At 39.4% G+C, this 19,619-nt stretch overlaps 1 protein-coding gene across 2 annotated transcripts in view; it reads right to left on the minus strand.

The window, feature by feature from the left end:
- Positions 1–19,619, minus strand: part of ISA3 (isoamylase 3) — a 313,468-nt gene that overhangs the window by 187,389 nt on the left and 106,460 nt on the right. For both annotated transcript variants that reach the window (XM_089804631.1, XM_089804630.1), the window contains one exon: positions 14,687–14,787. In XM_089804631.1, coding sequence (XP_089660757.1) covers positions 14,687–14,787 — 101 coding nt within the window. The remainder of the gene's footprint in view (positions 1–14,686; positions 14,788–19,619) is intronic.

A 19,619-nucleotide genomic window follows, 5' to 3' on the forward strand; every position in this document is an offset into this window, starting at 1 on the left:
ATTTGTGCTACATTGAGAAAAAATATTTGTGGCCACTGAGAACGAAAACTCTCAATTGATATGCGATTTTGAGGGTGTGAAATATCACTTGAATTATTGCAGCTAGGAGGAAGATACTTCAGTCTTCTATTTGTGCTACATTGAGAAAAAATATTTGAGTACAAAAAGCAGGCCGAAAAAGCAGTTCGAAAAAGCGGGCCGAAAAAGTAGTTCGAAAAAAGCAGGGCGAAAAAGCAGTCCGAAAAAAGCAGGCCGAAAAAGCAGTTCGGAAAAAAGCGGGCCGAAAAAGCAGTTCAAAAAAAGCAGGCCGAAAAAGCAGAACCGAAAAAGCAGGTCCGGAAAAGCAATCAAAAAAAAAAAAAGCAATCCGAAAAAGCAAATTCGAAAAAGCAAAGAAAATTATTACAGCCATCTACAAATCAGGGGCGGCAGCTAGAGAGGCACGACTTGGGCACTTGAGGAGGTTATTTTCTGTTTAGTGGTATTGCAATACATCTATTCTCTAAGGCGACTTCATATGCCAAGTCTGATGTGTACTTTCATAGTTGCCTTTCACTATAGAGTGCTGTTGTAATTGTCATTTCGTATCAGACCTATCAGTCATTAATAGATATATCATTCATTTTTACATTCTTCATAATGGAATCAGTAATCCATGGTTTTAGTTGTATTTAATCATGCATGTGATTAGCGTACAGCTGTAGGGGAGTATTGAAGTTAGATATTTAGTGTTGCATTAGTTTTCATTAGCCGCTGTAGGGGCATATTACTTTACCAGCAATCATCATATTTTGATATCTTTGTAAATGCCAAGAGTCTTGGCTAACTTAGTATGAATACTGTATTGGATACTCATTCTCAATTAAGGAGATACAATTGCTGGTCATTAATAGTTGTCTTTGAGCGTTAATATATCATTTTTTATCAGCCAGTTAGCTTGCATACCAACTGTTTGTTAAAATACCAGTTGGCTGTAGGTGATACTTTTCATGATTAGAACTCATATATGCATTCACTATTGCCAAAATTAGTTGCATATTTATGTTAGGTCATTGTTTAGACAATTTGGAGTCTTTTGTAAGCATTCTCTTTGAGGCAAATCCAAACAAGAACCACTGCAGCAATCTGAAAAGTTATATCAGTAAGATGACCCTTGCTTGCAAAGTGTTTGACGAAATGTCAAACAACTGAAGTATAAAGATTTTTGGTGTTTGAAGAAGTTATAACCTATTGGGGTTATTATAGTGGTATTAGAGCGATTTTCTTGCCATCCTGTGGGGTGAGAACCGACTTACATAAGTGATCAGCACTCTACTTTATCCAGAATGGACAGGTACAGTACAAAGTCTCTGAGGGCACAATCTTGGACAATTGATAGACACAGTATCCAGAGTCGGAATTGTGGAAAGGATGGCTATTCAAACATCCGAGATGAACTTAGGAAAATAAGGCATAACATGTCTGAACTGTTGGTTAAGCACCACCGTATAAATAACAGGCTGTCTGACCTAGCTAAGGTGGATAAGTCGACAGGATTTCGATTTGGCAAATCTTCTCGCAAAGCATTGACTAATACAGTGAGAGATGTTACTAGGAACCTTAATGAGGAGTTTGAGAAACAAGTTTGCAACCAGTCAGAGGTTTTAGTTCAGCCACAAGAAGAAGTGGTGAAGGATATTACGCTAATGGATAGTAACTGTCAACTTGGTACTCAAGTTGAGACAGTTGTATACAGGCTGCCAAAGGGTGATGTCTCAGGTACTCAGGATGGTTTGGTTCCAACAGGCAGTGACTACAGCATAGTGAGTTCAGATGATGATTATGAGCATGTTGTTGTGCATGATGGTGAGATACCTGGTAGAGACGAGCAGACATTGAGCATTCATGACTTTTCTGTGAGAGAGTACCAGGCACAGATAGATGCTTCGTCACATGAGGTTGAGGCTAATAGTACTTCACATGATTTGTCTAGCCAGCTGAAGATGAGCAAAGACAGTATTGTGACTTCATTATCTCATCATGACAAGATGCGGGATATGATAGAGGATCACATTCGGATGATTCAGTTACAGGGTAGACACAAGGGAGTTCAGGCAAAGTCTTCTTGTGTTGACTTACAGGCGATTAGGGAAGGAATGGGAACGATGAAGTTGAGTTATTTACATCTTCTATCAGATCGTGACTATCTTCTTAGCTTTGTCAGAGACTATTCAGATGCCTTGAGGATGAAGGAGGAAGTTGATAGGCTTGCTCACGAGCTTGAGGACACTCGAGCTTCTTTGGTGAATACTCCATTAGCAATACAGGACTAGGAGAGACATGGGGATAAGCATGCATGGAGTCGAGTTTAGTTTCATCTTGCACTCCTGATACTTAGCTTTCTGCAATAGGCGGATCATATGTGGTCGTTGATAGTGTTGTGAGTTCATCTTGCATTCACATCCAAGATACAGGGACAATGTCAGACAGGTATGTAGAGTTAGTTGGTATTGGTCATATTACTCAAGTGAGGAGTTTGCTTGAGTTACCAGCTGATTCTAGTTTACGGATATGGATTCAAGATTGTTATATTGGCATTTGGGATTCAGTCGACTGGAGATCTTTATCACTTTTTGGTAGCAGTGATTGTTTGGGTGCTATCATGGATTTGATTAGCAGATTGCACGGTGTTGTCTTTTCTTGTGCCAGCAGCTTGTCCGATGTTGGTATTAGTTTTTATACACCGATGTTGGGCTTTGTGCATATATCCAGTCGACCATTCTTGTTGGAATGTGTTGATGATCTTTCATATTTGGCAGTGTGTACAGATGAGTCCCAGGATCATATTGGCCTTGATGACATCCAGGAGGATGCAGTGGGCAGTTTTGAAGACTTAGTTTCCTTGGCAGTTCCTTTTGGTACAGAGGAGTTGGACAGCAGTGCTACAGATTTTGATACTCCATATGTTGACATGAGCTTTGGAGTTGACTCGCAGGATATGGTTGGTAATACTCTAGAGACCAGTAACTTTGAGGATACTCCTTTAGACAGTGCATCAGAGGAGGTTTGTAGGAAACAGTCTAGCCAGTGCCATCATGTGTCTAGTCAGTTGAGAGTTAGTGAGCGAGACATTGCTATCACTTGCCAACATTTCGATGCTGCCCGTCAACTGTTAGTAGTTTATGGATGGGGTTCTCCTACTAGTGATGAGCAGGGAGGCAGTTATTTTTCCTTGACAGAGATCCACTCTTTATGGGAGGCTATTCGGATTCTAAGACAGAATTATATGCAGTTGGTAGCTGACAGAGATTATCTTATGGAGTGGGGGAGTACAACACACGATGCATTATTGGCCAAGGAAGATAAGGTGAGTGAGCTTACTCAGCAGCTCGAGGTGACTTCTGAGATTCTTGAGAGTACATAGTTGGCTTTCGAGGAGTCACAGTTTCATTTGGCTAAGGTGACCATGGAGTTAGAGCGACTACAGTTTTTACCTGATTCTGTACAGTCACAAGCTGTGGTATCTGGTGATCCGAGGATGTCCATGGTCGAGATTGTCAAAGACAGTGGAGATGGGGATGCATCCATCCTTGATACTAACACTGACATATTGGGTTCGTTCCCACTAGAGTCAGGTTCAGTTGAGTTGGGTGCTACAACAGATTGTTGTGGTATGCCTAACATGGTGGTGGCCTCTAGTACTGATGGCACGGAGACTAGAGATGTTGTATCAAAGATCATGTGTGATATTGGTGAGCCGGTAGTTGGCATGGTTCCTGCTAGTAATACTACTCCCTTGGCGATGTCTTCGGAGGTAGTAGTCAGTTCCAACTTGGTTAGTGATCGATTGCAGTTAGTTACATTTGGATTGCAGTTTGAGCCACTCTCTGAGATTGGCGCATTCTATCGGCATTACACTGTGAGGTATGCTCATCAATTTACCTTTGATGACTATGTTGATGAGATGATGATACAAAGATGTAATTTGGTTCCTAGTGCTTGTCATCAGTTATGGGACAGTTTGACGCCTTGGGATGAGAGTTGTGATGGGCATGACATGGCGATAGGTTTTGCAGTTAACAGCTTGAAAATACATGACTTAGAGCAGGAGTTTGGGAGTGATGCTTCAGCGGTTGCTGTTATTGACTCTACTCCTTTGGCTATGACATCTTCTGACTTAGCTGGTGATCAGTCACAATGGGTTGTATCATTTGTTTATGGTGAGCTATTGATTGAGGTTGGTTCTTTTCATCAGCATTATACTACAGGGTATGTACATCAGTTAGCATTTGATCCTTGTGTTGAGGAGTTGATGGCAAGCAGATTTGGTTTGGGTTCCATTTCTTGCTGTTTATCTTGTGATGTTTTTTCACCATCAGCAGTGCATGGGAGTTATGGTTATGAGACAGTGGCCGGTGATCTGCAGAGTAGTGTTGACTGCAGGGTAGTGTTGACTGCAGGAGTTGTACAGTGTGTGGATTCTCCATACTTGGTACAGTTTCATTCGGGAGCGTTCACCATTGTTGCAGAGTTGGATTGTACATTCCGTATAGGCCAGTGGGATGCGTTGATGGTATTTACTGTGTTGGCAGTTGTGATTTTGGAGTTTGGTTGAGCTGTAATTATCAGTTTGATTATGGATTCCTCTTGATTATATTGCAGAGGATATTGCAGGAGCCTGTGTTGATTGATAGCAGTATAGTTCATGACTACATTTGGGATCCAGGCCGATTGATTGGTTTATTGTTCAGCCATTGCTTGGGGACAAACAATTTCAGGAAGGGCGGACTGTCATGTCCCCATTTTGGAGGCAATTTGATTTAATTAATTTAATTAATTAGGTTGTCCAAAATAATGAATATTTTATGAGGATGACTAATTAATTATTTTAATTAAATAAATAACTGGTATTAAGTTAATTATTTATAAAGTTATCAAATAAATAAATATTAAAAGGTAACTTTATTTTTAATTAATTTAATAAAGTGACTTGAATTATAAAATATTTTATAAAGTCACTAATAGATAAAATAAAATAATGTTCTAGAAGCTTCTGGAGAAAGTGGAGAAAAAGAATAAATAGGCACCCCGGGGCTTCATTCTAATCATCCAGATTTGTTGTTGTTGATGTTGATGTTTGTTGATGTGCATTGTAGAGCCTAGGGTTTCTGCAATAGTCACAACTGGCCATTGAGAACAAAAACTCTCAATTGGTACGCAATTTTGAGGGTGTGAAATATCACTTGAATTATTGCAGCTGGGAGGAAGATACTTCAGTCTTCTATTTGTGCTACATTGAGAAAAAATATTTGTGGCCATTGAGAACGAAAACTCTCAATTGGTACGCGATTTTGAGGGTGTGAAATATCACTTGAATTATTGCAGTTGGGAGGAAGATACTTCAGTCTTCTATTTGTGCTACATTGAGAAAAAATATTTGAGTACAAAAAGCAGGCCGAAAAAGCAGTTTGAAAAAGCGAGCCGAAAAAGCAGTTCGAAAAAAGCAGGCCAAAAAAGCAGTCCGAAAAAAGCAAGCCGAAAAAGCAATTCAAAAAAAGCGGGCCGAAAAAGCAGTTCAAAAAAAGCAGGCCGGAAAAGCAAGGCCAAAAAAGTAGGTCCGGAAAAGCAATCAAAAAAAAAAAAAGCAATCCGAAAAAGCAAATTCGAAAAAGCAAAGAAAATTATTACAGCCATCTACAAATCAAGGGCGGCAGCTAGAGAGGCACGACTTGGGCACTTGAGGAGGTTATTTTCTGTTTAGTGGTATTGCAATACATCTATTCTCTAAGGCGACTTCATATGCCAGGTCTGATGTGTACTTTCATAGTTGTCTTTCACTATAGAGTGCTGTTGTAATTGTCATTTCATATCAGACCTATCATTCATTAATAGATATATCATTCATTTTTACATTCTTCATAATGGAATCAGCAATCCATGGTTTTAGTTGTATTTAATCATGCATGTGATTAGTGTACTGCTGTAGGGGAGTATTGAAGTTAGATATTTAGTGTTGCATTAGTTTTCATTAGCAGCTGTAGGTGCATATTACTTTACCAGCAATCATCATATTTTGATATCTTTGTAAATGCCAAGAGTCTTGGCTAACTTAGTATGAATATTGTATTAGATACTCACTCTCAATTAAGGAGATACAATTGCTGGTCATTAATAGTTGTCTTTGAGCGTTAATATATCATTTTTTATCAGCCAGTTAGCTTGCACACCAACTGTTTGTTAAAATACCAGTTGGCTGTAGGTGATCATTTTCATGATTAGAACTCATATATGCATTCACTATTGCCAAAATTAGTTGCATATTTATGTTAGGTCATTGTTTAGACAATTTGGAGTCTTTTGTAAGCATTCTCTTTGAGGCAAATCCAAACACGAATCACTGCAGCAATCTGAAAAGTTATATCAGTCAGATGACCCTTGCTTGCAAAGTGTTTGACGAAATGTCAAACAACTGAAGTATAAAGATTTTTGGTGTTTGAAGAAGTTATAACCTATTGGGGTTATTATAGTTGTATGAAAGTTGTCAGTGTTGTTCGAGGATATGACAAAGCACATTGAGTCTAATTAACAAAACATAACACAAATGAAATCATCAATCCATGCACCCAAGGAACACACCATATAGAATAGAGATATAAAAATAGGATCTTTCTATAGATACCTAAATTTGATAATGGAACATTTAATCAGACTAAATCACAATAACCTTTCTAGAGCCATCATATTAATTAAATAATTCATATATTTAATTAATCTCCCCTTTCATCTATAGTCCTCGGTAAATTAATTGATTTAATTTACCTATATTATCTTCTCTCTAAATTAAATTAATACATTTATGTGTTTATTTAAATCCTCCTTCCTATACTTCAAAATTGGTTTAATTCAGAAAGCATATTTTCCTAATCCACTTGCACATTCCTAATCCGTCCACTTGCATCTTAACTCCTCATTTGGTTAAGTAAATTGCAATATCTACTTAATTAATTCCTTTCATCCACTTGGAATTAAAAGTCCCCACTCGGTTCCCTCCTCTAGGTTATCCTCCTACTTTTCCTACTTGCTCTCAAATCCAACTTTATCAGGTCGAATCACCTTCCATCATCATGTGCACAATCCTAATCCCAAAGACAAGGCAAGTTAAATCTTCCATCAAATCATGTGCATGGGCCCATGTAGTTGGTCATATGGGTTTTTTCCCAAAGTACTTAAAAAAGAACTTTTAATTCCTTTCATTCCTCTCAAGCATCCTTCACCATTGATCTTTTTCAAACAATCTCAATCATTCATTTATCTCGTCCAAACCCTATAAATCAAATCCCTTGCTAGTGTTCTCTCTCTCACCTTTGCCCTTAAAGCAACATTATGCTACCAAAATCTTGAGTGAGCACACATCCAATCAAACATCCATGGACAAACCGTTCCATCAAGGAGGTTATGGGTTTGCTAATTCATTCGCATCCTTGTTTTTATAGCTTCCTTCCATTTAATCTTTTACATTTCTTTGCATTTGTAATTTGAGTGTTTTTATTTGTTATTCGCATTTTGTTGAATCAGATTTCCTTGCACACATTCTAGCACGCCCTGTTTACCATACAGGGTAAGAAGTTTAACACATGTATAACACGATTCAATTCAGAACAGGTACTTTATTCATGTATGCATTTGCTGATTACAATCCGATTACAATGACTACAATGATCTATCATGATTCCAAAGTCCATCTCGAACGTGTACATATACCTTTCTGAAGGGGTGACTAAAGCATCACGCGCCCATTCGGATACTACTCTACCCATCGGCTACACTATACATTTTACCAACAACATCATCCCCCCAAAAGAAAAAGTCGTCTCTGGATGACAATTACAAAATATCTGAGACAAATTAACAACAAAATACATTAACTAACCAACTACAACAAGATAGATTTGATTCTGTCACATCACTTTCACATTCGTTCTATGTCTGCACTAAACTGGTCTTCAACCCACATTGCATTCGTAGCCACAATACTGTCTCCTTAGCTGACCTTGATAGCCACCCATGCCGCTTTCTCTGTTTCCAACTCCTGGGTACACTAAGCCAAGTGTCGTCGTACTACCTTCAACTAGATGATCAGCTCCTCCCGAGCTCTCTATGCATCCATCAAGACGGCCTCACACCCAAACACCTACTCTGAGTGCCACCTCTGACACACAAACACTCATGCCTACAGTCGCAGCTCCAGGTCTCATCAATTGGTCATACTTTCCACAAATGATAATCCGCAACGACTGGGAGTCTAGGGGGCAACGCCCCCAACGGGGTTGAGGGGTAACGCCCCCACGAGGTCCTAGGGCACTCTGAAACCCACACAAAACTGCATGGAACACACTATTTCTCTCATTTTCTTCCAATTCCACTCTTTCTAGAAACTGCTTATGTCTACCCTTCCCTTTGGCATCATGCATTACTCATTCCGAACTGTTTCAATCTATCATCATTTTTTTTATTTTTTTTAGCTCTTCCACTTCCTCTTTCTTGCAGACTTGCTTTGTGAATCGGCTACAGCAATTCCTCTTCCTTTCCTGATACCCTTCATACGGCTATCCCAGCTTCTCCCTTTCCTTTGGTCACCAAATCTATTTGAAATGCTTTCTGATCCCACCATACGAACTTTATTCTTCATGAGCCTTCAATACGGATATGCTTGATCTCCCAGGGAAATTATTTTCCAGCCGTACAGCTTCTCCTCTTTCCTAGCTTGAGACTGTGTTTCAAGATGGCTTCAAATATCTCTTACATATAACGCATACATTCTTATATGCTTCCTGCTCCTGTAGCCATACGAACCTTCTTTCTTCCTCCTATGTACGGCCTTGCTTCCTCTAGTCCCCCAGTCTCTACGAATTCAAGCCGTACGATCCTTTTGTAATCCTTATTCCACTGTACGGTATGGTCTTTTCCACTAGAGGTCATACGGTCTATCTATCTTCCGTACGGTACGGTCTTGCTTGCCCCCTCGCCAAAGCTTCGAGGCTGTACCGTCATGCTTTTGTTCCTATTTGATATTTTATTTTATTTAACATATGTTCCTTTTGGGCCGCACGGTCATCTAACTAAGCCATACGGTCATTTAACTGCCTCCATTTTTCTTTTTTTAGGCCGTACGGTCTTTTCCTCCTGACTCTTCTTATTTTATGACTTACTTTATTAATTTACTTCTCTTCTATATAATCTCTGCCAAGGCCGTACAGCAGACTTATGCTCCCGATTATTTTAAAAATTTGCCTCTTAATGCCTTTATGCTTCATTTTATCACTTCATAATTTTACATTTTCTCACTTGACATTTTAAAACTATATTCAACTTTAATATTATACATATATACATTATTTATAGACATCTTTTCTTCGTTCAATTATCTGCCCGCATAGAATCCTTCCTTTCCCTGTATATTTTCAACTTTGATCCATTTACAGCATCTGGTATTTCTTTTTCATCTAGTGTCCACAACTTAATTGCTCTGTTATATCCAACTTCCCATATCTTGTATGGTTCAACCCATTTAACTTTAAAATTTCCAGGCCTTATTTCATTTCATCCATTATACTTCAATACCAATTGATCATGTTGAAAGTTCAATTTTAAACACTTCCGACGCCATACCTTCCACTTGTTTTGTGCAACTTTCGTGGCCCATGCTGCATAGTTCTTATTCCTTCGGTACGGCCGCTTCTGTATAGGTACTGCACCTTCGATTAATGGTATCTAGTGGACACATAGCTCTGGTGGTACTCCTTTTAAGTCTTTATACGTCTAAGCAAAAACATCCTTGTACTCCATGAATATTCTGAATGTTGTTGTATTCAACACTGGGTTCCAATCATCTCCTACGAGGATGATCTTCGAATTTTCCTCATCACCCAAGTTCATTCTTTTCACCGTCAGCTCTTCATACTTCATCGGTTTATCTTTACTGAACATATGGGCAGGTGTTTCATCCACCTGCGCTTCTCCCTCCTTCAGTTCATTGTATTCCTTCAGAAACTCATGGCCTTCTTTTCCTTCCTCGATACTCAAAATATTGCAGCTCGAAAAGACCTCATCATCTTCCATTTGCCAGTGTAGCAATGCGTTTACTAAATCTAGGTCGTCATTAGTTAACCCTCCTAATCTCAATACCCCTTCCTCATCTGGTTCCATCCTTTTTTTCCCTTCGTCATCATTCTCGCCTTCGCCTTCTGAGTCCGACGACGTTGCTTCTTCTCCTACCATCTGTGTATGCAAATGGATTATAAATCTCCTACCTCCTTTCTCCATTGACAGGGTATTCCTTTTCCAATCATGCTTTACCCTAGCTTGCACCAGCCACCCCCGTCCCAGGATGGCGTAGTACCCTCTTCTCTTTAATGGAATGACTACGAAATCTAGTAAAAATGGTTGTGTCCCAATTGTTACCAGCTGTGCCATCAGAGTGCCCAAGGGTTTTATCCCATGTTGATCTGTTGTAAGTAACTAAAAGGTGGGTGGCCATAGTGTTGGTTGTCCAAGTTTTTTCCAGATATCTTCCAGCATCACATTACCCCCGATCCTCCATCTACTATTGTATCCGTTAGCACCGTACCCAAAATGCCCATCTCCACCACTGCTGGGTGTCTACCTATCGTAAGTGCTAGTAACATCGGCTTTGTTGCTGCTACTGCTGGGTTTGTTTCCTTACTATCCTTTGCTCCCTTTGTTACTCTCAAGGACGGTGTCATATTTATAATAGTCGTACACAACTGTGGCATGGTGAGAAGAAGATCATTTAATTTAATTGACACTTCTATTTGCATTATCTGTTTCACCATGTTTTGTTCTGCCAAGTTTCTTTCCAGAGTTTCAGCAATGTCTTTTACTTGTGACTTCCCCACTTTCATCTACTTCTCTATCTCTGTTCGGGCTTTTTGTAACCTCTCCTTTTCTTCTTCCGCATTCAGATATTTTTCTTTCCTCACCTGCTCCTGCGTGATCGCCAACACCTTCTCCGCACATGTTTTAATACTTAATAAATTTACGCCTTGCTTTGGACATTTTCAATCTTCATGGTCCCCTGGACCACACCATCTGCACAGTAGCTGCGGCATCTCCTTCGTAGTACAGTCCCTCGCGAAGTGACCCCAAAGATTACATGCCCAGCACTGTATCATCGGCCATCCACTCGCATCCTATTGTATTCTACTCCGGCCTCCATTGTTATTGTTATTGTTTCCACCCCTTCCACCTCTATTATTATTTTGATATCCACTTGAAGTTGCATCATTGCTCGTGTTATTACTATTGTTCGATGCTTCCTACGTTAGTAACACCTGCTGGTGTCCTTTTTCTTTCAAGTTAAATGGACACTCTTTCAGGGAATGCCCCGCCACCTGGCAAATGTCACAAAATTGCTTCTTCGGGCATGAACCCTTTGTATGGCTGTCCTCCTTGCAATCTGTGCACCACAGTTCTCCTTTTACTGTATCCAGATTCTTTTTTAAATTTTTGAATTCTTTCATCATCCGAAGCATGTCTTTTTGTAGTGCTTTCACCTTCTTGTTCGATTCCTCATCGCTACTACTACTTTCCGAGGATGAATCGTCTGGATCAAAGGATTTATGTTTCTTCTTCTTACTCGTCTTCTATTCGCTTTCCAAATCCATGGCACGAGTATACGCATCAGTGTACGATGCCGGTGATACAATCTTCATTTTCTTTTTAAGAGCCGGTCGTAGCCCCTCCACGAACCACTGTTTTTTCAACCCATCCGCTGGTTGACTCTCCATCTTTTGGATCAATTCTTTCAGTCACCTAGCATAGGTTCGGACTGTCTCATTCTTTCCTTGTTTGGTGTTGTATATCTCTGCCACTATTTCATTATCATCTCGGAGGAATCAGAATTCTGCTATAAATTATTTTTTAACATTCTCCCATGTATTAAGTTTCTGAGGACTAGTGTCAGAAAACCAATCTATCGCCACACCCCGTAGGGTCGCTGGAAATTGTCTTACCCAATCATCCTCATTTGTCACACCAATTGCGGTCCATATGGTTTCACACGTTTTACAATGTCTGATAGGATCTGCTGAACCATCACCATGAAACTTGGGTAACTTTTCTTTAGGGCCTGCCATCGTTACTTTCCTTTGATTCTGAGGTACTTGTGTACCCACGCTGTTCTGAGCTCCCGCACTGTTCTGGACTCCTGCGTTGTTCTGTGTTCCCACGCTGTTCTATGCTCCCGCACTGTTCTAGACTTTCGCACTGTTCTAGACTCCCGCACTATTCTGTGCCCCCGTGCTGTTCTAGACTTCCGCACTGTTCTAGGCTCCCGCGCTATTCTGGACTTCCGCGTTGTTCTAGATAACAGTCTTGTTTCCAACAACTGCATTGTCTGGTGAAAAGTCTTCAAGTGATTTTGTTCTATTTTCTACCTGTATCCGTTCGTCCAGTGTATCGGGAACGAAGAGATCACTCCACGCTCGTGCTCCCTCGGCACTCCGAGCCATTCGAGTTGTTTCCCTTCCATTCGAACACTCTCTCCTCGATGTATACAGGGTAAGGAACTCTTCCCTTGTTTCCTCCACCAAATTCAAGCGTTGTCGAGTTTCTTCCAGCAATTCCTCGGCACTCCTCAGTCTACTAGGTGAGTGCACTCTCTCCATCTGTGCCTCTTCACCCTTTCGGTGCCCCTCGGCAATCTGCTTAAGTCTCTGTCTGCGCTCTGCTTGCTATGTTAAAATTAAAATTTCTTTTTCTGTACTTAGTTCATTTTTATCTTTTACCTTGTTCCGATCCTTGTTTGGCGAATTCAGCATTAATCCTCATTCCTTCATTCCAAGTACGTCTGGCCACGACGCCAAATGTTTACCATACAGGGTAAGAAGTTTAACACATGTATAACATGATTCAATTCAGAATAGGTACTTTATTCATATATGCATTTGCTGATTACAATCTGATTACAATGATCTATCATGATTCCAAAGTCCATCTCGGACGTATACATATACCTTTCCGAAGGGGTGACTAAAGCATCACGCGCCCGTTTGGATACTACTCTACCCGTCGGCTACACTATACATTTTACCGACAACACGCCCATTGGACTCACACACAAGTTCGAAACTCGAAAAAATTTGGTGTTTTTAGCACTTTAAAGCTTTCAAATTTCACATCAATGTGCATGCAGTATAGCAGATACACCTTGGAAAACTTGTTCATTTCAACAGATTCACCAGAAGACAATGCATCAACTTCCCTGCAAATCTAGGTAGATACCCTCTGCCATTCAGCAGATACACTCTGCAATCCAATGGATGTGCCCTGCCATCCAGCGAATACACCCCTAAAGATTGGCAGCTGTGACACTCTGGTTTAGCAGATACAACAAAGCTCATACACACTTTCTCGTTCAGCAAACACCCCAAGCACATCTACCATTTCTAGATTTCCATAAGGACAGTTACAGAAAGTAGCCATGGAGATGTCTAGCGTGGAGAGTTCCATGTTTCAACTTAGTTCCACAAATTTAAAGTTAGATAACTCTAACTAAATAAGAGGAGATTCTTAATTCAATAGCCATATCATTAGAAAAAAATGCTAAATGCACGGTGTTAAAGGTGATTTCAAATATAAATAGTAGCATAGATGTGGTGTTGGATTATGTTTTTTCCTAAAAAGGTAGTTTGACAACTATGGGTAATCCTAAAGTAAGATCCAAATACAAATCTTCTTTGTCATGGTGCTAACATGCTAACATGACATGTAAAACAAAGGTAATTGTTTACTTTCAGTAATGGTAAATACCATGTAAGGTTGTTAGTTTGTTATGGTATAAAATATTTTACTTTCAAAGGTGGGCACTCCAATAGAACACGCCCTACATTATCTAAAAACCATATGTAGAGACATTATAATGTATTTCACTGCATAGTTAGAAAAAAATATTCCCATTGCAAACATAATTTACAGCTACATTCATCAACTGCATAAGACGAAAGGTATTTGTCCATTGACCTCAAGCAGCCCATCGATATAATTTGCCCTCCTCATGTAGCATTTAAAAGGATATACCTCTGACAGATTTCCTCAGCTTATTCCATGACCCTTAAAAGTTAATTTCTCTGTCTAGCATCTTTAGCGATAACTGTGAATAGATTCTTCTATTCTTACCTCTTTCATTCCAGTAATGGTACATTATAGTTATAAAATCCTATGACGCTGTTTCCACAGCACTGCATCGAATGTGTTTTATTTACATCAAAATGTGTATAGTTTTACATGAAATAGCACACAGTGAGTGACATAGAATAGCACATGGTGAGTGAATGAAATGGTATCCCTAGGGAAAAGGCACTCTTTGTAAGTCAATTCAGAAAGCCCTCTCATACAAACAATAGTAAATACCTACAGAATAGACTTCAACAGCAGAAAAATATTGTAATAATTCAAGAGTAACAGAAAATGCATAAAAGAGAAGGGATAAAATTTCTCCATCACATTGAAATTTACGACCCAAAATTGTTCTTTTTTCTATTTATTACTCCTGTTGTGTCAGCATAAAACACTATATGGCCTTCCAGTGTCAAGTAGCATTTTTCACACGTCTAAAGAAGATACACATTCCCTTATCATTTCTTCAATGGGAAAAAGAGAAAAGTTGATTTTAAGAGCTGCATATTACCTGTCCCAATTAGGAAATCTGCCAACCAAATACAAACCCCCACAGTCCCATGGTTCAGCAATTATTTTGCACTTTGACAGCACTGGATCTTTTGCAATGGCCTGTACATTTTTCCAAATATCACATGGGAATTCAATATATTAACAGTATGGACAAAATGAAAAGTATAGATGATTAAATCTCATATTTCCTCCCATTCTTCAAGAATTCGCTACCATTGCAATCTCACATGTTCTCGGCTGCAGGCCCATCAGTTAATTTACTGATGTTTTTTAATCCGGGAAAATTTAAATATATTGACACATTAAGAAGCCATTATAGAAAATAATTTTGTGCATATTCTAGCTATCTCGATGATCTATCACACTTATAATGAATTTGTGGAAATCTCATAAAATGATGAGAGGCAGTCCTTACAAAACATAACCAAAAAGAATTTTACAACAGAGTTCAGAAATAATCTAATTGTAGACAATACATTTTGTCGCAATAAACTATCTTGACTTCATAATTATAAAGCAAGTGTTTACTAAAAAAAATCAATATATGAATTAATTAGGAATGAAACTCTTTCTTTTAATTTGATTTATTACTTACTATTTGTATGGTATGCTTTAAAATGTTAATCTACAGTATTCTTCCCTACATGACTCTGCTCTTCTTTATAAAATTGGCAAATGTAACTTTACAGCTCACTTTCAAATGGTGAAGCCATATCAATATTGAATACATAGCACAACTAAGCAGGGGCGATGAATCAGTTGTCAATAAAACTTTTAAATTCTTTAACAGAATCAGATCTACAAAGACATATCCTTAATTCATTAACCATATAAAGATATAAACACAAAAGAGCACAGAAACTATCATACACAAGGAACACCAGATTTACATGGAAATCCCTGTTAAGGGAAAAATCACAAAGAAGATTAATGCTGAAATATATGAACACGTGTTAGGGTGACACTGGTTAAGGTGATTTTTACAAAGAAAGGCTCACTGCCAAAGGGCTCACTACCCAAAGTGGTTCACGCTTTAGATGAATAAGGATGAAAAAGAATAGATCCACCACTGATGCACAATTGCAAAACAATCAAATTATTTATAGATACTATTATCTCTAAAAGTTGCACCAACATGGAAATAGTCCTGGGTAGTGGGTGTACTAGAAATAGGAGTGAATCTCCAAGTTCTAGGCCAGCTTCTTATGATGCTTCACCTATTTGTAAACTTCAGAGGAAAAGAGAAAGAGATAGAAGGATAACAGAATTAAAATTTTAAGACTAAGGTGATGCACCAAACTTGAAATGAGATTGATATTTTTAACACAATGAAACCTTCCTAAAATAATTCAAACATGACACAATTCTGATAACAACTTACTCATTTTGCAGATGCAACAATCTGAAGGATTCTCACTTAGGACTCAAGATGAATCACAATAATGACAACAAATCAGTACCTTTCATACAACAAGATGGAACTCAAAAAAGGTCTTCAAACAACTCCTTCATTCAAAGTTCCAAAGGCTGATATATAACATTACAATAATTGTTACAAAGCAATCTGTACTCAAACTATGAAGGATGTTGTTGGTGAAAACTATATTGTAGCCAAAGGGTTGAGTTAGTATCCAAAAGGTTGTGTGACGGTTGAGTCACCCCTTCGAGAAGTATATGTACATCGTCCGAATGGATTTATGGATCATCATTGTAATTGGAATTGCATATCTGCTTATATGAATGAAGTATCTTGTTCTATGTTACATTCTAGCCTCTTAATGCGATAAATATCCATTTACCCTGTACGGTAAACATTTGCTGTCATTGCCAGTCAAACCTGGTACAAAAGAGGTGTTATGAAGATCAATGCCGAATTTGCTCAATAAAGATAGGAATAAAATAAAAGAAAAGGATGATATACGCACACCACGGGAAGCATTAATTCTAACACAACGGGCAGAGAGAAGACAGAAGTTTCAACAGCTTGCCGATGGGCACCAGGGGGTGAAAGAACACTAACCGACGGAGTGCATTCACCTAGCAAACCAAGGAGTGTCGAGGACTTGCTTGAGAAAACGCAACAGAGATTGAATCTGGTAGAAGAGACAACGGAGGAGTTCCTAAATTTGTATATGCCAAGGGTAGAGAATCCGAATGGAAGGGAAGGAGCAAGCACGGCCCGAGAAACTAAAGGAGCATGAGCGTAGGGTGAACTCTTCGTTCCTGACACACCTAATGAAAGGATACAAGTAGAGAATCGAACAACTTCACTTGAAGATCTCTTCGCACCACAAAGTAACGCGGTTGTCCAAAGTAACGTTGTTGTCCAAAGTAAGGCGATTATCCGAAGTAGCATAGCGCAGTTGTGCAGAACAACGCGGGTATTCAGATTAGCGTAGGTGTGCAACAAATACCACAAATTTAGAAGAAATTAACAATGGCAAGACCAAAGGAAAAATTGTCGAAATTTAATGGCGACGAAACAATCGACCTAGTTAGACATTCTAAAACATGTGAAACAATCTGGACTGTGAATGGCGTAACGAACCAAGATGACTGGGTCCAACAGTTCCCAGCTACTCTATGGGATGTAGCGATTGATTGGTTTTCAGACGTCGATTCGTAAAAGTTAACTTCATGGCTCGACGTCAAGAAAGAATTTATAACAGAATTTCGACTACTTAGGGATGATAATGAGATAGTAGCGAAAATCTACAATACCAAGCAAGGAAAGAATGAAACAATCCATGTATATGCAAGGAGGCTGAAGGAGTTAGTAGAAAAAATGGAAATCCAACCGACGGGTTGAAGAAAAGGTGGTTCGTCGAAGGGCTATGACCAGCACTGAAGAAAAAGATCAAAATTGTACTTGTCCCATCATACATCGATGCATATAACTGTATAATGGACTTGGAGAGTGAACAAAAAATGAACAAAAAGAAGAAAGACAAATCATCAGATTTAGAAGATTCATCCTCCGGAAGCAGCAACGACGAGGAATCAAGTAAAAAGGTTCGCACACTATAGAAAGACATGTTACATGTGATGAAAGACATCAAAAACATGAAAAAGAATCCTGGCCAAGCGAGAGAAGGGGAACTATGGTGTACAGATTGCAAAGAGGGCCACACAAAGGGCTCCTACCCTAAGAACCAATTTTGCGATATCTGCCAAATTGCGGAACATTACACCAAGGAATGCCCATTCAATATGAAAACGAAGGAACACCAGCAAGTGTTACTAAAGCAAGAAGTGTCCACCTCGAGAGCAAGAATAAATACGAACAATGACACGGCAACCTCATGAGGGTATTGAAACAACAACAAACGCGAATGAGGCGGCAACAACAATAATGGGGGCCATAGTCGAAAATGGTACGATCTTAGTGGATGGCTGATGATACAATGTTGTGCAGGCAACCTTTGGGGCCACTTCACCAGAGACTGTACTATGAAGGGAACATCACAACTGTTATGCAAATGGTGTGATCTTGGAGACCATGAGGATTCAAAATGCCCAAAACCCGAGGTGAACCTATTAAGTATAGAAACATGTGATGAGAAGACATTAGCCATTACCCACACAAAAGCAAAGAAGACAACGTATCTAGATCCGGAAGAGGAAAAGAAAGGGTTGTAGAAAGCGTGAGCAAAATTGGAAAAAAAAATGGAGGCGGAAAAATCGCAAACAAAGGACACTGTCGGCACCTCAGGAGGAACCAAGAAGAACAAAATATCATACGACAGGTGATGCAAGTTGTGGTTCCCATGAAGCTGAACGACCTTCTTCATGCAATGCCTCAACTACAGACTGCAATCCTGAACATGACATCATCCTCTAAGGTGATGGAAGAGCTAGCAAAAGACGCACAAGGTGGAAGCGAAAAGACTGCATTAGACCCAATCCTGCTTGTACTCACCACAGGAAGACACCCTACTATAGTAGACATGGATATTCTCGAAACCATTCTCATGGACACCATCGTAGATGGAGGGTCAGGAGTAAATTTACTACCAGAAGAAACATGGAAGAAGTTGGGGCAACCTAGGCTACGGCCACCTACATTCCAACTGCTCGTCGTCAATCAACATGGGATCAAACCCCTAGGGACTTTGATGGCACAACCTATAAAGGTCAAAACACAACCATTCTTAATTGGCTTCGTGGTTGTTCCATTGAAAAGGAAAGGGTACGACGTCATCCTCAAATGGGGTTGGCTAGTTCAGGCAAAAGTAAAACACGACTGGAAAAAGAACACTATCCATGGAAGGAGGTTGTAGATTTGTAATTGACCTATATACACGGATGGTAGGAGAGGAGGCAGCATCGTCAGATTCCAAAGACGAAGGAGACGATGAAGGGAAGAAACGAATGGAACACAGCGAAGAAAGAATCCTGAGACTAGAAGGAGGATCCAACAATAACGACCTGGATTTAGCAAACGGCCTACTCCATTGGCAAATGGAGGACTATGAGCTCTTTCCGAGCTGTCACATGTTAGGGGTTGAGGAAGGAAATAAAGGAGAGGATAATGAATTCCCAAAGGAATACAGAGAAGTGAAAGAAGGAGAGGGGTAGATGGATGAAACACCTACACATTTAGTGAGGAAAATCCTATTAAATACGAAGAACCCATAGTGAAGACGATGAACTTAGGAAACGAAGCGAACCCAAAAAATATATTTGTAGGAGATGATTGGACTTCAGTTATGAAAGTAGCAGCTTTTAAAATATTTATGGAATATTAGGCATTTTTTGCATGGATGTATAAAGACTTGAAAGGGGTACCACCGGCATTATGCGTTCACCACATCCCATTGGTAGTAGTACCAGTACGGAAGAAACCATACTAGATGAAACTATACTGCACAGGTCACAGATGAAATTAACCGAATACTGCAAGTAGGCATTATTTTTAAGGTACAGACGAG

Source organism: Cupressus sempervirens, chromosome 10 (genome assembly GCF_028749045.1).
Source record: "Cupressus sempervirens isolate cs-2001-9-10 chromosome 10, ASM2874904v1, whole genome shotgun sequence".
Classification (NCBI taxonomy): Eukaryota; Viridiplantae; Streptophyta; class Pinopsida; order Cupressales; family Cupressaceae; genus Cupressus; species Cupressus sempervirens.